A 25,032-nucleotide genomic window follows, 5' to 3' on the forward strand; every position below is an offset into this window, starting at 1 on the left:
AATATACAATATGGCCACAGAATACAAATATTGTATTGTGCAATATTAGACTATTTGTAAGAAATAACATTATTTTCCAGTAATATTGTCACAATACAATATAAATACAATATAATTTGTAACGCGCAATATAATAATTCTCGATTGTGACATTGTTAGCACGTGATTTTCTTATCTTTTCTTTTTTGCGGGGAATATCTTTTATCAAAGATATCACTAAGATATATATTTTTCTTTGTTTTATTATTAATTGAAAATAAATTTATCGTAAAATGGACGTACTTGCGCGCGTGTATGTACTATGCAAAATAGTAACTTATAAAAATCTCTCATAAGTCAGTCTTTTTAAAAACTGGATTAATAATTCCACAAATTGATAGTGATTTAGATAATACTATTTAACATTCAATTATTTAACTATGAATACTTTTAATTTGTTTCCTGCAAAAACAATTTTTTACAGTATTACATATTTTAAGTTATCTCTCGGATGTGTTACGCAATCAGATCGATCGATATGAAAGATGATTGTTATTTTTCTTTTATTTTATTAGTTGATTAGTTACAATGTCTAGACAGCTAGTCTTCAGAATTATTTCAGTAAAATAGGTTTGGTATCTCACATGATCGTGCGCAATCTCATAAATATTCTATCGCTCTTATTGTACAATATAATACAATCAAGTATCTAATAGGGATTTTACTAGTTTAAAATGTAAAAACACAAATTAATCACATTTTGCACAGTTAGGTTGTGTATATTATTTGAATAACATATTGTAACCCTATCGCAGTTATTTGTCCTCTATCAACAAAATCTTTTATAGGTGTGACGAGGAAGCAATTGCTCGTTTTTTTTGTTCTTGTTTGTCTTCTATTTTGGCTCGCTTGCGCATGTCACAAATATCAGATACCTATCCTTGAGACACAGAGTATCGCAAAATCTAATTATTTTTTTCCACAAAAAGAATATCAAAATGAATACATTGTATAAGGAAGTTTTATGATATCTCGGATAGATGCTTGACGCGCACGATTACATAAAACGTTACAAAGTGCAAAGTACAAAATAATATTGCAAAAAGAGATTGTATAAGAATGAAATAATGAGAACTGTGCTTACACAATATACTTTTTAAGTATATTATAGAATTATAAAATTTTAATTAATCTATATCGAGTTTTTTAAAACTACCTTCTACGCCGAATAAATCATTCGCTGATTTACTCTTGCCAATTCTCAAGGCTTCATTAACACGTCCGGTTCTTTCATCCAGCAGGAACCATTCGCGATAGTCTTCGAGTAGTTTCACTTGAATTTCAGCTAGTTCATGTGTAAATCCTGCTTTTCCTCCTACCTCGTTCGGCAATGCATCCACAGGAATATATTCGGAGAGGCTCTCCAAGGATGAATGAAAATGCATCTAGAAAAATTAAATGAGATGATTCCAAAAGCTTGTGTGACAATGAGTGCTAACAATAAGTAGGATCGTAGCATTGAAATAAGTGTAATTTTTCGGTTGAAATGTTGATGTTACGGATAACTTAAACACAAAACTTTCTACGTTTATCGTTAAAAAAAATTATGTTTTCCATAATGATGTTTGTTTAAGTCTGTAAAAGTACAATGAAAAATAAGTACTTGTGACGTTACAGAATTATTTGATTGCTATATTACTCCGCGCTATATTAAACGCAAGCATTGCTCTTAAATAATTAGATTGATTTGTGATATTTACCATGTTTATCATCTCCTTCTTCATGAAAGGTTTCATCATATTTATTAACAATTCCGTACCGGGTAACATGTTTATAATATGCATTCCCTTTAAACGTATCGGCGCTGCTTCTTGGACGAAGTACAAAGATTTTTTCATTCCCAATGGATTCATTCGCGTCATATGACCAAATGATAGTTTACCCATATCTACGATATAACTAAAACCGCTGTCCGTTATACCATTCATCAGGAGATATAGGTCCATTATCATCGTGGAATATTTCGTGCTGTTATTGAAATCATAGTTAGAGGGATCGCTGTCCATCAATGTTCCATAGATCATCCTGTAACCGTCTTTCGTTGTTCCATTTAGGGGAAGTATAGCCCTTTTTAAGTCAAATCAATTTATCTCAATTTACTGATATAACAATATATATTAAAATATTAGTAAAATTATTTTGCATTATTCTTACATATCTACAATTAATATTAATATATCTGTACAGATTATTTAGGATTTGTTTTATTTTATGCACAGATCTCAAAATGGGTATTATACTTAACATTTCAAAAATTAGCCACTTTATATACAAACCAATTATATTATCTTATTTATTCACTCATTCATATTTATAATATTGTAAACTTGCTCACTGAATTTTGAAGGCTTGTCGTAGCTCTTTATTCGCAAGAGGATCCCGATTGCAAAAAAATTCTGGTAAATGCGTCCTCATCGTATAATAATTTTCGATTGTGCTTTTTGTTGGTTCCATTTGATAATAATTGCTGTGAAGAAACAAGGCGAGAAAGCTATCTTCAATTTTTGGCAAATGCGGTTGTTTCTCGCACCATTCCTTCAGTAATTGTATATCGGATAGCTTCAGTTGAGGATTCTTTCCCATTTCTTCTTCCAATGTGACCGTTTTCATTATCGACATTGTTGCCTTGAATTGCAATATAAAATGTATTCTATCTAAATGTAAAAATAATAAATGAAAGTGAAAAAAATCACTTACAATTGTGCACACTCAGTTTTCAATTTATTGGACGATCCAACAATTAAGAAAAAAATGCTGTGCAACTAATTAGCGGCAGCTTGACCGCAGCCTAAGTATAAAAACGAGAAATTGCATAATTTCGAGATATGACTCTGCCAACAGATCAGTCGATATGCCTATGATGCATATCTCGAGGACGTCTTTTACATTTGTTTTCAAGATGTCTTTAAGACAAGTCTAAAAGACGTCGAAAATCGGGAAATAAGACGTCTTTAAGATATTTTTAAGTCGACATAATGTTCTCTGGTTTGTTAGCAACAAAAAAAAAGATATGTTTTAAAGTGACAATTTTGATAAAAGAATGATTTCCTCAAGTCAGAAACTAATCGTGCAAAGCGAGATTAATAAATAGTATAGATAAATTCAAACTTGAAATATTCCAGTTTTTATTCCCTAATGAATAAAAGTAGAAACTTGTTAGTAATTATAATGAATCATACATTATTCTATACTTAAACAGTAAAATGAAAACGTCAATATAACGGTTATAGTTACGTATCATAAATACTTATGGTTTATGTATAATTACCATGTCTGAATATACGATTTATAAGTATTAACAAATTCAGTATCTAGAGAGATTACCTTATTAAGTAACTTGCTTTGTTTTACAACACTTTTCTCTTGAGTTGTCAATATAATACTTTTAAAGGTGGTACAGATGGACCGAACAGCTCAGAGATTACGTGCTCACTGCTGGAACCGGTTTTCTGTTATGGCCGTCGAGTTTAATTCGTATTATGAATCAACTGTATTAGAGTAGCGGAAAATTATGCGTTGTGGTAGATACGTGTAACTTCTATGAGCATTATCAATTACCAAACACATGTGTGCGATGTATTACGCATCAAGGTTTTGCAACGCCTCCTTGTAGCACAAACAATTCATGAAACGATTAATTAAGGAATAATGAACACGTATGCGTACGTATACAAGCCATTATAATTTTCCAAGTAACTTTGTTACATAACAATAGTCGGATTATTGCGTACAAATTGTGTATTATACAATAATATGATTCTTAAAATAATTTGATAATCGAAGTATGTTATAAATCCTCTTTTATGTTTACATTCATAAATGTTGATATAATATAACCTATAAGTTACTACGTAACAAAATGTACTTGAGGAAATAGAAGAGAACACAAAAAGAGGGAGAGAGTGATGGAGGGAGGACGTGGGGGAGGGGAGAAATGGAGAGAGGGAAAAGGAAGGGCGGGAGGGAGAGGGGGACAGAGATCGAGCGAGAGCGAGAGAGAGAGAGAGAGAGAGAGCACAGAAGATTATTAAAATTTTTTCTAAGAAACACTCAAGAAAATAATTTTACAACTGCAGCAAAGTTTTTAGATACGAAAAAATAACTGACAATGAGATATATAAATGGATAGCCAATACTGCAAATTCTCATATATTTTGTTCACTTAATCAATTTAAATAATAGAGAGAGAATTTCTATCTAAACTACCAGTGAAAGTAAGAAAGAAAGTCTTTCTGTGGCGCCCATCCATTGTACAGGTTGACTGTGGTACAGACAACAGCTAGATCTTTTACAAAAATTGTTCTAGCTATGGTACCAAAATTCATTTTTATCCAATGTAGCGAATAATATTTAGTCATAAAATGTAAACTTCCCAGAAAATATTATTAGAATTTGCTGCTGTTAATTCTGCAGGCTACAAACAATTTTCTAGCAGATAAAAGATAAGGAGAAATTTTTATTGCAGCGATCTAGCAATCTACCTGTGTCATAAGTACGATAGTTTTTTGAGTGATGAATTTAAATTTGACTGATTAATCAAGCTCCAACTTTTTAAAGCTACCATCTACGCCGAATAGGCTTTCTGCACTTTTGCATTTGCCAACTCGCAAAGATTCGTTCACTCGTCTATGAATTTCGTCATATTGGAACCAATCGCGAAATTCTTCCAACAATTTAATATGCTTGGCTGTTATTTCTTCGAGAGGTCCCGCTTTCCCATTATATTCATTTGGTAAACCTTCTATAGGCAGGTATTTCTTCGCGGTTGCCATACTCGAATGAAAATGCAGCTAAAATAATAAAATACTAAAATAATAAACGTGTACTTATATCTTATATTTTCCTAATGAGAAATGAAGGTAAGAAAGACGGATATTAGACGATTATTAAACGGCATAGGTATTAACGGTATCTAATAGTCATCTAATAGTCATCTAATAGGCGTCTTTCCGACTTTCGTTTCTCACTGGGTTTCCTTTCTTAATAAGAAGACGTTGACTTACAATATCCACCAATTCCTTCTTTATGAAGGGTCTTAGTAAATTCATTAGTGTATCTACTATGGGGACAGTGTTCAGTACGTGTATAGCCTTCAATCGAACTGGAGCTGCTTCTTGTATGTAGAATAGAATTCTTTTTACTCCCATTAAATTAATAGCAGCGATATGGCCAAAAGTCAAACCGGTTGCATCAAGAATAATAATTTGTCCCTCACTGGTGCCATGTGTGATATTCTGCACTTCACACGTCATAAGCACATACTTGATAGCTTCGAAAAAGTTATATTTATTCGGATTCGGATCCCGAATTTTGCCAAATGTCATGATGTAGCCTTCCTTGGTTTTTTGCTCCAATGGCGTGCATGCTCTATTATAGAAAAAATATTTTTCCTTATATGCTGACATGATTTTTAATGATACACTTATTGATCTTAATAATTTGACAGGATAGCTCACAAGACAGAGAAGGCCTTTCGCAGTTCTTTCCACGCGATTGGATCTCTATTAGAGAACACTTCTGGAAAAAGCGTCCTTATGGTATAAAAATTATCTATTGTCTTCTTGGTTGGTTCTATACGATAATAGTTGCTATGCAGAAACATAACAAGATATAACATCTCTACTCGTGGCAAGTGAGGCTGCTTTTCCATCCAATCCTTTAACATTTGCAGATCTGACATCCTGAGCTGCGGATTTCGCTTACACTCTTCTTCTATACTAACATATCGAATCGGTAGTGACATCGTTGCTCTGATCGACCTACAAATTTGTTCTCGTTTATAACTTTTCAAAAACACTTGTGCGAAGGAGAAAAAGAGCTGTATATAACATCACGCAGAAAGTAACGAAAAATCAAACATGTGTATTGAAAGCGAAAATCTACTTAATCAATTTTAAATCAATTATCGACAATTAATTGTTTCAAACTGTATCAAAAGATACGATATCGTTCATATCTTTACCTACTGGACAAATTACCCGTGAGATAGAACAACAAGTTGCTACGTTATATAATTTGTTATATAATCAGTAAATGTAGACCGTATTATTATTTTTATCATAAATATATAAAATGGATTATTAAAAAGTATAATGCGTGTGTGTACTGTCCAAAATTATAGATGCTTTGAAAAAGAGTAAATTATTATTAGTACGTGACATTTGGCAAGTCGGGCATATAAAAATCTTGGCATTTTATATGCCCGATAAAAAATGTTTCATAAGTAATCATGTATAAATGTAAAGAATTACATAAAATTATACAAAATATGTCCATACATATTCTTACAGTAGGTACGTATTTCTATATAAGTCTTAATAATTTTATATAATTCTATTAATGTAGAATTTCTAAAGAATTTTATATTATAAGAAAAATTATTTTCATATAGATTTATAGAGTTATATAGAATTACATAGAATTATAAAAACTTATATAGAAATACACATATATGAACATATTTGATATATAACTTTATACATATAATTCTATATATTTACACATACTTATGCATGAAAAATTGTTTATCGGATATATCGCTTTATTCTATATTAATACTTTCTTCTTTCTTTTCCCTATACGCATTATTTCTTTAAATTTAAAAATATAATACAGTTTTCAATTGTACGAATTAAAAGACGAACTTATTTATTAAAATTACTTATTTGCAGATAATTTAAACGATACGTTTTCATCCTTCTTTCACATTCTCCATTTTAAATAGTACACTTTCTATGTTTAGCACATTTAATGTTTGCGGAAGTTGAAATGATATTTTTAGATAGAGGAAAAAAATTAGATCATGTTAACTTACCTTGACCGGTTGTTCCTTAACCGGTTATTCACAGGTGGATCTGTCCTACAAATACTGGTAACACAGCACAGAATATCGCTGCTGCGCACGCGATAAGTCGATTGCACACTGATTTCTAAAGGAGAATGTCCGAGAGTTTCGAGCGTTTCGAGCGTCCAATGGGAACTTTCAAATTGTGCTTCAAGACTAATGTTTTATCCACACATAGTCACGACTGTATAATAAAAGCCATCACTTGTAAAAACCTGTTTATAAGTTAATTATTCGTTAAATAGCAAATAATACTGACGCATTATTTTAGACTTTAAAACGTAATATTGAATTTTTACGCATTGTTTCAGAATGTAATAGGTTTTTTGCAAATTTCATTTTGTATTGAATTATACATATAAATCTTACTGTTTTTAACACGTTTGTACCGTGCTGTTTTTACGCGACCGTCTATTCAAACCACGTGTACTAATTAGGCAGGGTTGGGAAAGTTACTTTATATAAGAGTAACTTGTTACCGTTATTAAAAAATTAACGAGTCGCTACTATTTTCGTTACTTACTTTTTGGTTTATATTAGTACAATTAAATACAAATTTCTGCAGTAAATATAAACAGAAGATATACGTAAAATTATATATCTTCTAGAGTAAAAGGATAAGGTTCAAAATTTTATATATTATTTTATAACTATACATATATTAGGAGCTCTATTCCGTACACGGTTACCGACAACTCTCGATATCGTTAATGACGTTCGTGCAGCTTTTCTATCATGTATGTACAAAAGTAGCGCGAACGGCGTTAACGATGTCGATAATTGTCGGTAACCGTATATGATTGGTTTCTACACTTTTTTGTCAACAAAGAACTACAGGCAAGACAAAGAACCAATCATATTAAAGATCACTGGACTACTTTATTTCCTGAATGCAACTTATATAGTGAAAATTTCACGCGCGATAAAGTAACGATGAAAGTAACTACTAAAATCATTACCGTTACTGACAAAATATAACTATGTTACCATGAACGTTACAAATGAGAAAATGTAACGTCCATTCGTTATCAAAAATTATCAAAAAGAAAGTAACTGTAGCGGTAACGACGTTACAGGTAACGCGTTACTTTCCAACCTTGCAATTAGAATAGGCACATTATATCATAACTATTCTACACTCCAAAATATTAAAAATATTAGAGATGGTTCGATTGAAAAATGTCTAATCAGTGGTAGACATCAGCGGCACGAAACGTTAGTAGAATTATTACATTACATTATGTCGTATACGTTAACTCCTTTTATTCCTTTTTAACGTAACAGGTTGAAATATTATAGATTACAAAGAAATCGTGTCTAGTGATTCTAGGAACTAAATTGACCGTGGAATAAATCTACTATGCTACGTTAAAATGTATTCCATTTAAATCTAATAATGATTAAGACACGTATTATTGAGATTTGTAATTATAATAAGAAATGCAGTGAGAATCAACTTCTCCATTTCTCTAATTACTAATACATCGACAGGTTGCGTCGTGAGATTCTAGTGCCGTGATTAAAAATATCTATCAAAGTTCAAGACTTTGAATAAAAAATTTCGCTTTTGATTAAATTGATGGCCTAATAACGAGATTACATTGCAATTTTATATAATTACATCTCCGCCGTATGTTAATGTTATTTGATATAGTATTTGAATATAATACTCCGATTATGCTTGAAATTGAAGCGTATTATTAATGTTTTAAATGTTAGTTAATGTGCACTAATATTATATCATGTTTTTTTAGAGAGCTTGTAACTTATATATTGTATTGTGATTATCATAATGTAATCACATATTATTTGGAACAAAATCTTTAATTTTCGAGACATATAAATGTTTGAGACAAGTAAATTATTTTGGCAAAATTATTTAATCAATTGCCAATAAATGAACTGTAATGAAATTTTTGATAATTACTATACTTGTCACCGTCACCGTTAATGTTATCGTTATAAGTTATAAGCATTACATTTTTATTTATTTCTTGTGATCGTGTTAAATATATTTTAAGAAAAGTTGTATTCGGTTATTTTCGACTTCAATGAAAGAAATCAATCTATGTCTAATTTTTTGAAACTTCCCTCGACTCCAAACATATCCATCGTTTTGCTTTTGCCTACTCTTAAAGCTTCGTTTACACGACCCGTAACTTCGTCTTGCAGAAACCATTCACGATGATTCTCCAGCTTCTTTAAATACTCCTCCTGTTGTTCTTTCCACGGTCTAGCTTTTCCACCTAAACCTATATCGCATGGGAATGCTTCCAGTGGCAAAAACTTTGCCAGCGTGTCCTTTGGAGTAGTATGAATATGTAACTGAAAATATATCCAAAATTTATTCTATTAATACATATAAGACATATATATTTCCTATCTATTACTAGAATTAAAAAATTTAGGAATAAAATAATTTTGAATTTTGAACATATATATATAACTTTTCAGAGAAAAGATCATTATTCATCACTTACTGAGCTCTCATATCTTAATATGAAATTTACGATAAACAAGTTTAATATAAAATTTGGTCCGGAATTAAGTAAAACACAAAGTGTTTTTCTTTTTATTCTTCTTACCACATCCATTAATTCTTTCTTCATAAACGGCTTCATCATTGACAAGATGATATCCATGACTGCGTTGGTGTTAATAAAGTGCAGACCTTTAAGTCTGATTGGCATAGCTTCTTGTAAATAATGAAGATACTTTTTGATTCCCATGGGACTGAGACGGCCAGCATGAGCGAAGGTAACACCTATCATGTCTATAACAATTACATGACCCTCGGCGGTTCCTTCGGTGTATAACCATAAGTCCATCATCATAGAAAAGTACTTCATTATGTCGTTATAAACAAAATGCGACGGTTCAAAATCTGTTAGTTTCCCATAAATAATTTTGTATCCTTCCTTCGTTGGCATTGATAGTGTCATCTCCGCCCTTTTTAAAGAAATTTCATTGTTTTATGCATAATTGGATTCAATTTTATTTTAATATTTATTAAAGTCGAAAGCTTTTTTTACATCTTTTACCTTTGATATTATTTATTATTTGTTTATTATATATTATACACTATTTCGAAATATTTATACATTGAGTCAAATTGTATGTACTATTAAAAGAATGTTTCAACTTATATTCTCACAATGTCATGTCGAACTTGCACTGTCTGCAAAATTTTTCAGCACTCAAAATTTTTGTTTTAATGCGTCTCCCGAGTCAGACGTTATTTCTATAACGTTGTAACTGCAATCTTCTTACACATGTTTAGCTACTAATTCTATGTATTGATATTAGCCCTTTGTTCACGAGATATCACGGGTGGCGATATTACGTTCTGGGTGATATTAGGAAGGAGCCTTTACCCTAGCTAAAAAAAATACGTAAAAAATATTTTAATACTTACACAACGTTGAATGTTTCTCGCAATTGCTTCGTTCCAAGTGGATCTCTGTCGGAGAAAAATTCTGGCATGTGAGTTCTGGAAGTGTAATATTCTTCGATGGTGTTCTTAGCAGCTTCGATAAGATAATAATTGCTATGTAAGAATAATACATATTCAACGTCTAAAATTTTTGGAAGATGCGGCTGTTTCGTGGACCAGTCCTTTAGGATTTGTATATCGGAATCTTTCAATTTGGGATTTTTCTTCTTTTCCTCTTCGTAGGAAATTCTCTTTGTCAGCGACATAGCACTTTAATAATTTTCTATTAATACAAAAATGGTTTTTAACACTTATTATAAGTAAATCATAATCCAAATTATTTGACAGTTATTTTTTTACATAAAAATATTATGTCTTAAAGACATTTAATGGAAGAATTGAAATTATTAATGCTACCTATATTGCGGTTTAATAATGAATGAATGTCTTTATCTATTAATTTCAGCTATGATATAACAATTGGATCAGACAATATTATTATATAAATAGTATTAGAATAATTGTGTAAAAATAATAGAGAAAAAGGTATTATTTACTCACAATCAGACGCACTCGGACGAGAAAGAACCTGCTTATTAAAACTCTACTAGACGAATGACTCGATTTCTACTCGCCGACTTCTCAAGGTGGTACTACTATTCGTGACGCGAAATTAAGATTTGCATTTTATAATATCATGGTAGTATCTACATATAGGCGTGACAAAGGCAACTTAATATATGCTTACATTCACCATAACTGTAATCATGAATTAAATTCTTGACAGCTTGATACAAATTATAGTCCGATGACTTGTTATTATTATGCACTGAGAGACATTTTTCTTCAATTTTTTTATTTTACGTCGTTATATAATTTCCTTATGTTTTATATATAAAACCAGGTTTCACATATAAAAACAGGTTGTAAACATGCACGTAAGATCTCAAATAATTACTGTTTCTAGTAATTACTTTGTAGGAATCATTATTTTATAATTATATAAAGTGATCAGCATGCAAATTTATTTCAAAATTATGTTATAAGCTTCTATTTAATGGAATAATTAACGTTATAATAAGTGAGGAAAACTTGATGCATAAAGAATGATGCAACCAAAGAAGTTACATAAACGTTATACATATGTATAAGTGGATCTTAAATTTCTGGCGCATATTTGTCTCTCCAAGTCTCCACTTGTTCAGTTGGCGCTGCGATCGGCGTGTTGACGCCATGCCGACGCCGACACCGGATACAAGATACAATTCATTTGTGTGCATTTGTGAGAGTCGTGTGTTGTGGAAAGCTTGCGGAAAAATATCATTTTCGTATGTTTGTTGTAAGAACGACAAGTATTCAATATTCGACAGTTGATGTACTATGAACCGACTGGATGATTCGTCGGGGCTCATGAAAGGCAGAAAACCCTCTTTCATTGGAATGAACGGTACATTGTACTCTAACCTATCTTTTCTACAGCAATCGTACAGCTATAGTTTTTAATACGTTGTGACTGAAAAATTACTCGACGTTCAATATTGTCGCTTTAATCTGCCTTCAACTATATAATTAATTTGAATTCAATTGCGCCTCTTGTCACCTTATGAAATTTCTATTTTAGGGGCTCCGGAGACAGATGATCAACAGCGATTACGGTTTCAGGTTGAATTAGAATTTGTGCAATGCCTCGCCAATCCAAATTATTTGAATTGTAAGCAACAAAGATTCTCCCATATTTCTCTTACTTATTTAACTAATTTTCTAACATTTTATTGATGATGAATGTAATTCTAGTTTTGGCACAGCGTGGCTACTTCAAAGACACGACGTTTATTAATTATCTCAAGTACCTGTTATACTGGAAAGAACCGGAATATGCTAAGTATTTGAAGTACCCTATGTGCTTATATTTCCTGGATTTATTGCAGTATGAGCACTTTAGACGAGAAGTTGTCAATTCTCAATGTACAAAGTTTATCGATGATCAGCAGATTCTACTGTGGCAACATTATACCAGACGTCGAACAAGACTTCTGCAAACAGCTGCCGAGCAAACGCAACACACCAATTCTCAGAACAATGGCATCGCTCAACCCAAGGTTCCCTAAAGTTTTATTATTTATCTTGTATGTCTGAAGACAGAGCCCACGTCATCTTATTTCCAATATGACAGTTTTTTTAGAGGAACCGATTCATTTGCTTACCTGTGATAGCTCACAAATTCTCCACATTTTCACATTAAATCGTATTTCTTTCTCGTATATATACGAATAAACTATTTATTAAGAATGTCAGTCGATACAGCTTATTGTTCCCTGCTCAGTCTTATTACACTTATATATTTAATATCCCTGTAACGTATACTATAAGTCCTCGAGAAGTATTCCGCTCTTTAGACGATCAACTGTATAAATATTGAATCAGTTAGAAAAGTGATTTCTCCAATAACGAGCTGGCATAATGGCATTTGTTTTTCTATGTGCAACAATATTTTGCAATGTAGCAACATATTGGTATACATATACATATGTTATACTTTTATTAAACTATTTTTCAATTCTTTCTCACACACACACACACACACATTAGTTGTAGCCTTGTATTTAATTTTTGTCGAAATATTTTTATTTTACTATGCCTAATGGATATCGACATAAAATTAAAATAAGATTGTTCTTTTGTGTGAACGAGTCGGTGGATATCTTCAACTTACAATTTCGTGTGGATATGTCGTGATAGGAGCTAACATTTTACGTTGCTTTTCACGTATATTACGAATGAATATTTGACGCAATTGAGCATTTTGTGGATAATCTTCATAATAAGATATACGTAAAATTTCCAAAGTTATCTATCACATATTTTTAATACATGTTTCTGCCAAATTATTTTGTTTGACTTATGCTATATTTCTACGTTGAAAATTCAAATTAAAATGAATATCTATTTTCATGTATATGTTATTCGACTCGTGTTTCCACTTGTATGTGTGCAACGTATATTTTATATAAATATGTGTATGTGATATTCGTTTAGTGAAAATAAACTATAAGCTTTGAATATTTTACGCCGATGATTATGTGACACTTGGTACGAATAAAGCGGATCGAAGATGCCCATTAAAAAGTAGGATAATTTTTTAATACAAAGTCGCTTTATTTTCTAAATTATTCGGTATTTTTATTCTCCGTGAAATTCACCAAAATTCCATTACCGGCATCCACCCAGTCTTCTGAAAAGAGCTTCTCCCTTAGAATTTGTCTGTCTGTCGTATCCTCTTCCTTCACGCCATCTTCTTTATCGATATCATCACTCTTGCAATTATTGTCGTCGATTACATTTTTCATATCTACCACTTGATCTGGCAGAATTTTATTCAACGTATCTGGTAAAATCAAAGCCAACATGCCGGAGACGAAGCACAATACTCCAACGACCAGTAATGGTATCGGAAGCGATATATGTTGTCTCTAATAAAAACATTTGCATTTCCAATGATTTGGCGAATTTTAATTCGTCGGAAATAATACAAATTGCAAGACTGTGTAGGTATATAGACAGAAAATGTTTTCAACGAGAAAAATGGATAACGTACCAATAAAAGTAAATGCGGTATGCTTAGGCTGCCGATTTTTGCAAACACCACGCATAAGCCTAAACAGCTAGCTCGTATCACAGTTGGAAATATTTCAATGGTATACAAGTAGGCGATAGAAAGGGTACTCGTGATAGTCACTCTGCCAAACAGCAACGTTACCGTTTTTGCGAGATCTGAAATCAAAATCTTTTGTACATATGCCAAAAATCTTGGCAACACTCTACCTATTGGAAATTTTGCAAAATCTTGTGATTCTGTAAATGTGTTTTTTATCTTATGTACCGGTCCACGGTGCAGACGTGGTGGTTAAAATGAAGAAGGCCGCAATTAAAATACAAACGATGCCATTGAGAGACTGGTATGCGCACATTGGCAGCCGTCTACCGTATCTAGATAATACAAAGTACACAAATGTGTACGTTGCCATTTCGAGAGCTGCGCTCAGGGCGAACGTGATGTGCCTATTAACCGGAAAACTTGGCGCCAAATCATCAAGTATGCTGCACGCTATTGTAGACGTCCACCTTAAATGACAACGTACAATTGAAATTTTTAAGGCATTTCAATCTTCATTATTCTATTACAGTCTAAGGATAAAAATTAATCATGTCCAGGAAGGGTAAAGGGAATTAATTACTTTTTCAAGTATTTTACCATTGACAAATCATTATAGCACCATATTTCCTTAATATCGACGATTCGATCGCATTCTTGAATGGTGCAGAGCTTATCTTCTTTGCGCTCTGTTTCCTGACACTATTTCCCGTTTTCTCTTCATTTTCATTCGTTTTTTCTTTCTTTTTTCTACGCAACACTACCTCTTCTGCGTCTTCCAGGGAAATCCTTTCATCGCATCCTGATTGTATAACAATCATCTTTGCGTTTCGTTCGCACTTGGAACTCGAAGGCAAGTGTCTCTTGTCAAAATCTTCCGCTGAACTTGGCGTCTCTTGGCGTAATTCCATGTTGGAAAATTTATCCAAGTTGGTCGAATTGACCTCAAAAGTTCTCTCTACAATAAATTTCTTAATATTAATGTATATAAAAAGTGTACAACTGTATATATACAAATCTATATTTGTTTGTTATCTTTTTTATACGAATCTGTACGCATTTTACTATGTATTTCATTATTTATACCTGTGATTTTTCGTTCCGTTAATTCCGACTTGTTTAACAAATTCGTAGCTTCTTCTCGCTGATTTTCATCAGTCCTCGCTTTCTCAAGTTCGACGCTGGTGACTCGCGACTTCCTCTCCGGTTTCATCGGCGTTGTGTTACTTTTCACGCATGCTTCTTGCACAAGAGTATTCTTTGTTCGCATCCCAATGCAGCAGCTGTTATATATTGCGATTCTTTCAAGCGCCATATCGGCCTCTGTTGATTTTCCTCTAGCCAGTAACCATCTTGGTGATTCAGGTATAATCCTATTATATATCATATGAGGAGAGATTCATTTATATTTATTTAATGTGTCACATATTTCATTAATCTAACTAATTGTAATATTTTGTTGTGTTTCGTGGTACTGTGTTGCTTTCCTTTTTCTTTTCCTTTTCCTTACCAAATGTACAACACAGTGATGGCGGTGGGTACAGAAACAGCCAGCTGCAAAATTCGCCAATCGGGTATCACATAACTGAGTACTGCGAGCAGTACGAGACCGATTGACCAGGAAATCTGCATAATCAATGCAACGAGAGTACGAGATCGCGCTGGAAATAGTTCCAGAGAGAGAATATACGTAGAAATCTGCAGGCCTTGAACGAATACTCCTTGAAGACCACGTAGCGCCAAAAATGCAGGATAACTCTGAAATTGACAATTTCAGTGTTTTTTAACACATCTCCAAGTTTGAATTGTTATACACCAGGATAAGCAACCATTTTCTTTCGCTCGCCATCAAATACACAATATATCGAATCACGAATATAATTCATCGCGATGAATACAACGAATTAATAGAAAACTATTAATCAATCATAATTTTATTATGAAAAACCGAATGCGCGATAACTAATCCACTTGTTAAAAATTTGGGACAATTTAAGTAAATGCAATTTTCTCGTCCTTCTAAAAATGCATAATTGCTTGAGCTCTCAAACGTTTATCAAATGCTATCTCTAATAATGTGACGGGAGAATTTTTTACCTGTACAATGTAGAGTGCGACCGCCATCGTGCCTTGCGCGTAAAGACATATCGCTTGGACCGGAAGTCTGCCGATACGATCGGTTAGAAATCCAGAGATCCACGCACCCAGAAGAACCCCCGTATAATAAACGGTTGGCCCGAGAAAAGACAAGTATCGTTTCTCGCATACTAAACCCCATTCGGTGACTACGCTGTTCTCCGTAAACTCTGTCACGAAGCGATATTCGCCGGAACAGGATGTAAGCACTGGCATTTGCGGCGACGCAGAAGTTAAATTGACAACGATCGATGAATTCCCCGCGGTTTGACAGCCAAAGCTTTTATTCGTTGAATCTCTCGTCTATCGAATAATAGCTTCTTTATCTTATCAAATTATTATATTCTAAAGAGTGAGAAATTTTCTCTTTTCAATTAATTCCTTTTTCTTACAAGTCATGCATACTTATCGTTAGATATGAAACTAATGTAATAATCGAGAACGAAATATCAATTTTTAATCGAAACTAAATTAAAAATTTTTTTTTACATCTTATATCTTTATTTTTACGTTTATATTTAACACTCTTTAAATTAATTGAACGGCTCAAATTAACGGTCTAACGTTAGATTCCATTTATTGTATATATGTATACGCCACTGAATTAAAATAATAGAAAATTTCTGTCTTACATTATTATACGTTAAAATAATTTCTTTTCCGAGCTTCTTTCGCACTTCAACTCACCTGACAATAAAATTTTGGCGTGTAGTTATGAAAAACTGGCAACGCGTGACTCATGGCGACGATGACATAGTTTATTCCAAGTAGCAACACTAACACCATTTGAAAGCAGCCCACTTTAGCTTCCTCCGCATTCATCGTGAGCCACGATCTCTCCACACCAACCCCTGATAACCCAATGACCGAAACTCTGCCCGTCGAAAGTGCAACGCGCACCGCCGTTTCAAATCTCGTATACAATCACATTTATTTATTCCTTTGAAAATTGGATCAAGCAATTTCGAGACAGAAATTAGCCAAACATCCCCCCATTCGAGACGAATATTCATTCTACTTGTAACATATTGAAAAAAACTTGAGTATCTTTTATAACATAGTTTACATATGTCGGAGTAATAATTTCAGAACTGTTACTTAGTTGATGAACATTTGAGAGAGTAAACAGTTTAAGAAATCGTTTGTTTATATATATATAAAACGCCGTGCCGAGCGGAATGTAACGCGAGGTTGAAACAAAGTGTCATGCACGAAGGTAAAGCATGCACTGACAGAGAGAGGATCGGCCAGGAGTTGTCTCTCTTGCAGGACGCGAGGCGCGAAGGAGGAGACTCACTGAATGACGGGTGAATCAGAGGAGGACGATGGTACGGCCTATTGTTTCAATACCTAGGACGATATGTACCATTGGTACGCGGTATACGAGGTGTAAACGATCTTCTGCCAATAACGATCAATATGCCGCGGCTGACGGACCGTCACTATTGGCGTATTCATCAATTTAATCATCTCTGTCATTGTACTATTAAATTGTATCTAACGCAAAATGCGAACAGAATAGAAAGAGGGGGGGAGGTGGGAGGAAGAGAAAGGGAGACGATAACGGATTGCCGATTTTTCAATTTCCAAGCTGAGCCAGATGGAAGACATCGGATCTAATGACGCGTTCGCGATAATTGCGAATGATTGCGCGGTGAATCTCGACTTACGCGGTCAATTGAAATTGAAGATACAACGTAAAAATGAATGTATGCGCGTGCTAACAATATGAATTTCAGCACGAACCAGTTCCTCGGATGATAGTTATTCCCGTGGAATGTATATGGAATATGTGCTTTAATTTCGCGATGCACCATGTATGCAGGCACCTCTAAGCTCTTGCTCGTGATAATGTCCCAGCGACGTCTACAAACTCCACAAACGCTTTACCGTCGTTATGTATTCGCGCGTATGTCATAATTCTATCATAATAGCAGAAAGACGGATAGTTTCGCTATTGACTTTCGTTGTTTCGTCGAATTTACATTTGCTGCTATCATAATTACACATTAAATGTCCCCAATTATCTGTGCGATTATACATTTGATTTTTCACGACGTCTCTTCGGAACAGAATAATTTTGATCCGACGTCATCTCTTTTAACAATCATTTAAAAGATGAAAATAAGGCATCCTGTATAAACATTGTGAAACAGTAGCAAAAAGCGCGAGTTACAATGGTTATTTTAGCAGAAGACTCGGAAGGCGCTCCATACTTATTGTCAGCGGCATCATCTCGATCGAAACAGGGTGTAAATCATTACGCGGCGCAACGAGCGACGACTGAGGTGCTTCTGGAACTGTTTGCGTATGCCGAGCTCGTTACGTCCGGTCCCGGCCCCGGTCACATCCTGCCTTTCATCGGTGGTTTGTCGCCAAGACAGATCGACGATCGAATCTGAAAAGGAAATTCCATCTTTCTCTTTCTTCGCCATCGTCATCGTCGGTTGTCGTCTTTCGATTTTAGGCATTGATCGGACGTCACGATCGGTATCGTCATTTACGGCCAGCTTTTATTTTCATTCAAATACCGATGAATGCATAATCAATTATGCGCGCGTCTGTTGACGCAAAAATCGCGGTTCAACAATTTTTCATCATTAGAACAAATTCTTATTCGCGATAGCACGCACGCGATACTAACGTGTCACTTTTCATTATAATTATTTAGTAAGGAGAAAAGTACAATTTCTCTGTTCAATAAACTCGCGACTTCTTTATATCTTACCCTTTTTGAAATTAATGCTAATCGTTAATAACCACCGTAATAGTGAGTAGAAAAAAGAAGAAGAAACCAAAGTGAATTCATTAAAGTTATTAGAGTGTTGCTAACAATAGGCGTATCTCTCAAACTCGAATTGTAAGTGGTTTTCAGAAGTACAGATGTCTAAAATAGTTGCGAAAATGACGTTATTACTATGGGCAAAAAAATTTCGTAACACATCGCGTAATATACGGCACGAATGGATGATGCGCCAGTTAACGATCCGTGCCAGATTTCATCGGCGCTTACAATTCAGGCTAATTTCTCGTGCGTTTTCTAGCAGCGTGCAGCTTCTCGGGACCTATCGGCGCATCATTTTCCCGCATAATAGGAAGCAGGCCAGCGCGCGCACAGTACAGGGTTGATAATAATCTTATATAAGAAAAAGAATAAGTCGCGAGAATAGTAAAGGAACATATAAAAACTACTTTCGCGCCAACAATGTTGATACTTTATCGAAATTAAGTTACTTGAATGATAGCAAAATTAAATTACTAATAAATCTAGAAATTTTTTACTCTAGTTTTCATCATCATGTTCCATTTTATCTAGTTTTGTGGATCAAAGTTTCGTGTACTCCAAATCTCGCTCTATGATTATTGCATATGGTAAAAATAATGTTTTCTTCCTAGTTCTCTTTAAGCCTAATCTACAAATGTGCTCTCTGCGTCTAGAAACATTCTATTTTGTAGCTAATAAATAGGTTAAAAAAATTGGTGCAAGTTGATAAATTGTATATTATACATTGTATAATCGTACATTGTTGAGAAATTTTTGAAACCTTTTGATTTGTTTCTATAAAATAGACGCAGAAAGCACATTATAGATTAGACTTTATAGCTACATACATAGGTATATTAGGTGAGGAATATCGTCAGGTCTAGGTCTAACAAAAAAATTTGGCTAGGTTTTTGTTAAACAGTAATGCTCTTGTCAAATACTCTCGAGAGCTCGTGGACAGTGAAAAGAGTTGCCAGTAATAAGAGTATTTCTTGTAAGATTTCGCTAAACAAGCTAGCTGTTAAAATTTCGCCATGATTGCGCTGGATAATGGTATTTGCTTAGATCTAGCGTGAAAACGCGTGATGTAGCGATAAACGCGCATGTCGGACATCGCGACGCTAAGCGAAGCGAAGCGAGTCGAGCCGTAATTCGAGATTCGAGGCGCCCGATGACTAGCGTCCAACCTTATGGCGCACGACGCGCGCGAGCCGCGAAGCCGAGTCTGGCCTGGATGCCTTTTTTTTCGTGGTGTACCGTTATCGTAGAATAACTTAGGTTCTGCGATCTCGTAGTCGGTGTGTATATCGACGACGCGTCGATTTCGCTTGGCCGCTCGGGGGAGCGGGTCATCGCGTTTCGTCCATACCGCGCGCTTCTCTTCTCTTCTCTACTCTTCTTTCCTCGAGACACGGCGCGCGCCGAGTCGTGGTGGAAAAAAGGCCGCCGACTCTCGAGAGTCGAGACGGAGACTGGCCGCTCGTTCGATTTTCCTCAGTTCTATTCGGCGAACGTTGCGCGATAGGTCGTTCGTCGCGCGGATGCCTCGCTCGTATGCAAATACCGCGACGTCGTTTTCCTCGATAAGCGCCGATCGCCATCGAGCTGTCGCACAGCCGGTCGGCTCCCTCGTCGCCGGAAGTCATCGCGCGCACCAACAAGCGCACCATGAGAGCTCGAATAGTTTTGTTAGGAGTTTTGCTCGTCTGTACCAGCGTGAGTACAATTTTTCCCCCCTTTTTTTATTTCCTTTTTTTACAATTCCATTTGCCATCGTATCAGTCATATTTAATAGATAATACGTTGCCACTATCACTTGGTTCACATTATCGTGTACAATGTTTACACTCGACATGTAACGAATCTCACAAGTAAATCTACATAGTTTCAAATCAAATCGATACTGGATTTCGAGCTCATTTTATCTTCTGCTCTCTTCCTCTCTCTCTTCCCCCCCCCCTCTCTCTAGAGCTTTTCATTTGACAATATTTCAGAAATTATTTTGTAATTCATAGATTCGGTATGCAGATAGCAGATCGAAGAAAACGACGCAGCTATCGTTGCAGAGCAAAGAGACCAACGTCGTAAACTTTATGCGACTGCTGATGATGAGATTGGTCTTTGGGGTAGCTTCGGCAATGGGGCTGGGTGAAAATCTCTCGGGTGTCCTTGGTGGAATTTTTGTGCCTCCCGGAGCCGAGGAGTACAATGAGGATTACGGAGATGATGACTTAATTGTACCTGATATTTTCTGAATTAGATATTTTTCAGCCTGATCGCGCATTTTCGACGGTATTCAATGGCAACGTTGATTGCGTTTCGGAAGTTATGTCGAAATGAAAGACATGCTTTTAAATGACTTTTGCGACAAAATCGACTCGGCTTAAATTATGAGAATTACAATATTTATTAACTTTGTGTTTGAATTAACAACATTCAAGAAGTATGCATGCGTTTGTTGTGAAAAGCTTTTCTATTCTCTGATTCTCTCTACTTCATTGCTATTAATGGGATTCATGTTAATAAACTGATAAATTTCATATACGAAACATATGAAAATTGAAAAAGAGTAGATACATTGTATAGTGACGTAGCAAACTTTGTATAAGAAAGTATGGGTGAGAAAATATGGCTTGTCAATCCTGTTGCGGAAATAGAAAAAAAAAGGTCTTAGATCCTACGTCAATAATTAGATGTTAAAAAATTCACGAATCAGAGAATCTCGTTTGTAATGAAAACGCGATGACCGTATTACGATTCAGTCGTGAGTCTGTCGATCTTGCGCGAGAGGTTTTTTAAACGATTTTGTGTATACCGTTATTCGTCGTAATTTCGGTAGAGCTGATGGGTGTGCACCGATTATTACGGGCGAAGATATAAGTAGGAAATGGTTTGTTTCCGCTTTCCGTTTATCTCGTATCAAGTGAATGTAACTATCCATTCCGTCGGTTCTGGTCCAGTGAAATTAGCATCTGCTAATCACGATCAAAGTCTTCATATAAATAATACATTTGATCGTTATCTTTCGAAAGTGTTGTAAAACCAGTCTCCGATAAAATTCACTATTGATAAAATATTTTATTTCGTCGCTCATTGAAATGGATTGGAATCTAGAACTTTACACCATACTTTCGAAATAATCAGCTCAAACGTGAAACAAAAGTAAATGGAGTGACGGTTTCTGTAATTACTGTGAAAGCTTGTAATTATGAAGAACATTCATTCTGTATACTGATAAACGAGACAGAAAGCGCAACGTTTATTATTGTTAACAAAGAATTGGAATTTATTTATTTTATCATTAACGAATAATTTTAGTTTAGCTCAACAAAAGTCCTTTTCGACATACAAGTACTTTTTACGTTATTTTAGTCCCAATAGTTGACAAATTTAATTAGGATTTATATGTATCAATGATTTGATATTACATAAAACGTACTTGATATCGTTGATTTTTCTGTTCGTTAAAAAGACGGAAAATTTTATGTTAACCAAACTACATTATTACATAGTTTTAATATCTTGTCTGTATAATGGCGTAACAGATGTAAATTACTTATATTACGTTTTTCTTTACATGATTAAATACTGATAATAAAATTTTTATTTATTTTTCGTATTATCGTTTTATACAATGTGCCAATATTCGATTCGTAAAGTAGATCGTCTACAACGCTTATAGCTGGTCGAGAAAATCGGTATACAACGAACTTACGACCGAGAGAAAAGGAAAATGTATTATGGCTCGACACATTTTTTCCTCGCAAAGACCTCGAGAATTTCAATGCAAGTGGTACTGTTTAATCACGTACAAGTCCCACTAACGGTTCAGCGTAGTGTGTGCTAATTACATAGTAAACCAATGTCTGCCGAATAGGAATCATTGACGTATCCGCGTAACAGTTAACATTTCGTATATCACATGGCGTACTCTGATTGCTGATTTCAGTTAATTCGCATTTATTTATAAATATTCATTAAAAAAATTTTACAATGTTATTTATAAGTGATGCTTAAATGTTATCGTTATCACTGGTAGAATCAGTATTAGGATCTTCATCAAGATCTCGATAACAACCGTTCTTTTTTCTTATAAGATCTCCCCAGAGGATATTAAACTTGCACACAGGGCAAGTACCTTCGATCGGTAGAATCATCTTTCCATCTTTACAAAATTCTTTCGCTAAACAGATTAAGTGGACAATTAAAGAGCATTTTGGTTTTACACAAGTGACAGAATCTTTCTCCATCATACTAGAGCCGCAAAGAGAACAGAACATTGATGCTTCTTGTGACAGAATGTTATCTTCTTTTGTTCCCTGTATTGGCTTAACTTTACAACTGGTAACTTTGCCATAGCATATAGGCATGTGTAATGGTGGGGATATGCACCCGTAATAATTCTTGGAAAATTCATAATCCAACCATCGTACTGTCAAAGGTAAGCGGCACCAAGGCCCAATCTTCAACATCTCCGTCAAGACAGTTAAACGGAAATCAAACATCTTCTGCGACGACCTCTTCTTGGGAATGTGCTTCAATCGCCTACTCATATGTGGATGTTGCCAAGCCCATTCGAACTAGTACAATGAAATGTTTAGTTATTAAAGATAAATAATGTTCCGACGAATGTCACAATTTGCTTTTCTTCAGAGAAAATGGAAACTTACTCTAAGTGCACAAGTGCTGTTAGGAAATCCATGGATGATCAAGACCATGTTCCTAAATATGATAATTATTGCAATTTCACAAGTATATGTGTATGTATAAAGTATCTATTTCATTTCATTTATTCATATATGTAACTGTATAAATGAGAAGACTAGAATGTTTATTTACCATGGCCCTTTCTTACTAGTTTTCCAAGCTCCACCATGCTTCTTACCAGCATTATGCTGTTTAATCCTGCGTCTTGGGTCTACAGTGTAACCGACATAAGTTCTTCCCTTGTACTTTGGATTCACGCAGTATAATAAATATACACCAAAAAAGCGTTCTATCACCTCAGGCTCTTCTTCCATTCTTAAGCATTGCAAATTTTCATAACACGTAGAATTACAATTATGTGAAATGTATTTCAGAACATTCACCAGATCTGCATTTATTTCTACCTAATTATATTTAATTTTTGTTTCTACTAAATTCGACTGTACATATATAAACAAGTCAATATTTGTTCAAATTTGTTCTTATCAATTATATCTTACACTTTTAAGGCCAATTATTTCAAGTATCAGCTGGTAAAAAAGCCGAAGAAATTATTATTATATATTTGTTATACTTTTTCATACAATTTTAATAAGAATGAGAATGTTAGGTATATACATATTAATTCTCCTAATCTTTTTACGCTTGTGTAAGTAGAATTAACAAAACACCTTTAAACACACAAAGCGTGGTATTTTTACAAGATGGAAATTCGTACGTCGGGAATATATTATTACTTCCTAAGTAATGATAGCAATTTCGAATACATAATTTCTGTTGCTCCAGAAATTGTAGGTTAAGTTGCTTCGCAAACACGCGTCCGACGATAGACGGATAGACGAGTTGCTCAAGCTGCTGTATCAATGAACCCTCTATACTACGGTTACTACGTTACTATACTTGAATGCCTAGTCAGGTGTTCTTTGTTCTGTAGTACCGTGGACGCTAGGAATACCTAGACGTTTGAAATTCCGTGAATTTTAAACTTTAAATTGCGAAAATCTCGAAAACAAGCAAAGTATTCAAAGAGGTGGAGTCTATCTAAATTTTCAAAATTTCCAAGAATTGCAATTCCGAGAATTTCAAACTTCTAATCACGAAAATTAAAAATCTTGGAAACTGACAAAGTATCAGGAGAACATGATCGGCAAAGAGGTCGCACTATTTAAAATTTCAAAAATTTTCCAGCATTTCCAAGAATTTTTAAAAAATTCTAATAATTAAAATTTCGAGAACTTGAAACATCAAATCGCGAAAATTGGGAATCTCGAAAACTGCCAAAGTATCGAGCACAAGAATTTCGGCGATTGATAAACCTCAATAATCGACGAAATTTTTATACAATATACGTACATACGTATGTTAGAAAATGTTTATAGTTAAAAATTTCAGAGGAAAGTTTCAAAGTAAATCATGTACAATCTCCTTTTTGCCCTCCACAGTTGTATTTGGTGACC

The 25,032-nt window shown here is 34.3% G+C and overlaps 6 protein-coding genes across 8 annotated transcripts; 2 read left to right on the top strand and 4 right to left on the bottom strand.

The window, feature by feature from the left end:
• Positions 1-181: 181 nt before the first annotated feature.
• On the bottom strand, positions 182-7,658 carry LOC105561954. The gene is made up of 8 exons (XM_012012369.1): positions 6,854-7,658; positions 5,496-5,798; positions 5,043-5,406; positions 4,574-4,829; positions 3,364-3,452; positions 2,375-2,664; positions 1,740-2,106; positions 182-1,424 (listed from the first exon to the last, which is right to left on the bottom strand). The coding sequence occupies exons 2-8, from the start codon at positions 5,780-5,782 to the stop codon at positions 1,167-1,169; spliced, it is 1,911 nt and encodes a 636-aa protein (XP_011867759.1). The 5' UTR covers positions 5,783-5,798; positions 6,854-7,658; the 3' UTR covers positions 182-1,166.
• Positions 7,659-7,745: 87 nt separating this feature from the next.
• Positions 7,746-11,040, bottom strand: LOC105561912 (alpha-tocopherol transfer protein-like). Its single transcript, XM_012012286.1, has 4 exons — positions 10,878-11,040; positions 10,299-10,599; positions 9,469-9,832; positions 7,746-9,208 (listed from the first exon to the last, which is right to left on the bottom strand). The coding sequence occupies exons 2-4, from the start codon at positions 10,580-10,582 to the stop codon at positions 8,945-8,947; spliced, it is 912 nt and encodes a 303-aa protein (XP_011867676.1). The 5' UTR covers positions 10,583-10,599; positions 10,878-11,040; the 3' UTR covers positions 7,746-8,944.
• Positions 11,041-11,544: 504 nt separating this feature from the next.
• On the top strand, positions 11,545-12,610 carry LOC105561918 (mediator of RNA polymerase II transcription subunit 31). Its single transcript, XM_012012294.1, has 3 exons — positions 11,545-11,763; positions 11,938-12,027; positions 12,111-12,610. The coding sequence occupies exons 1-3, from the start codon at positions 11,697-11,699 to the stop codon at positions 12,422-12,424; spliced, it is 471 nt and encodes a 156-aa protein (XP_011867684.1). The 5' UTR covers positions 11,545-11,696; the 3' UTR covers positions 12,425-12,610.
• A 309-nt stretch (positions 12,611-12,919) lies between these two features.
• On the bottom strand, positions 12,920-17,670 carry LOC105561919 (organic cation transporter protein-like). Of its 2 annotated transcripts, none has more exons than XM_012012295.1 (8): positions 16,792-17,670; positions 16,066-16,407; positions 15,479-15,726; positions 15,055-15,341; positions 14,569-14,926; positions 14,197-14,438; positions 13,912-14,087; positions 12,920-13,786 (listed from the first exon to the last, which is right to left on the bottom strand). In XM_012012295.1, the coding sequence occupies exons 1-8, from the start codon at positions 16,924-16,926 to the stop codon at positions 13,484-13,486; spliced, it is 2,091 nt and encodes a 696-aa protein (XP_011867685.1). In that variant the 5' UTR covers positions 16,927-17,670; the 3' UTR covers positions 12,920-13,483. The 2 variants fall into 2 exon arrangements, with proteins under 2 accessions (XP_011867685.1, XP_011867686.1); XM_012012296.1 differs by having other exon boundaries at positions 16,066-16,449; positions 16,792-16,849.
• Positions 17,671-20,169: 2,499 nt separating this feature from the next.
• Positions 20,170-22,467, top strand: LOC105561921. Its single transcript, XM_012012299.1, has 2 exons — positions 20,170-20,584; positions 20,884-22,467. The coding sequence occupies exons 1-2, from the start codon at positions 20,537-20,539 to the stop codon at positions 21,121-21,123; spliced, it is 288 nt and encodes a 95-aa protein (XP_011867689.1). The 5' UTR covers positions 20,170-20,536; the 3' UTR covers positions 21,124-22,467.
• Positions 22,455-24,684, bottom strand: LOC105561920 (structure-specific endonuclease subunit slx1). 2 transcript variants are annotated; one of them, XM_012012298.1, is made up of 4 exons: positions 24,247-24,684; positions 23,708-23,890; positions 23,539-23,590; positions 22,455-23,448 (listed from the first exon to the last, which is right to left on the bottom strand). In XM_012012298.1, the coding sequence occupies exons 2-4, from the start codon at positions 23,887-23,889 to the stop codon at positions 22,882-22,884; spliced, it is 801 nt and encodes a 266-aa protein (XP_011867688.1). In that variant the 5' UTR covers position 23,890; positions 24,247-24,684; the 3' UTR covers positions 22,455-22,881. The 2 variants fall into 2 exon arrangements, with proteins under 2 accessions (XP_011867688.1, XP_011867687.1); XM_012012297.1 differs by having other exon boundaries at positions 23,708-24,684.
• Between the last annotated feature and the right edge of the window lie 348 nt (positions 24,685-25,032).

The sequence above is a fragment of the Vollenhovia emeryi genome, unplaced genomic scaffold (assembly GCF_000949405.1).
Source record: "Vollenhovia emeryi isolate VEMERY1.0 unplaced genomic scaffold, V.emery_V1.0 DF939198.1, whole genome shotgun sequence".
Lineage (NCBI taxonomy): Eukaryota > Metazoa > Arthropoda > Insecta > Hymenoptera > Formicidae > Vollenhovia > Vollenhovia emeryi.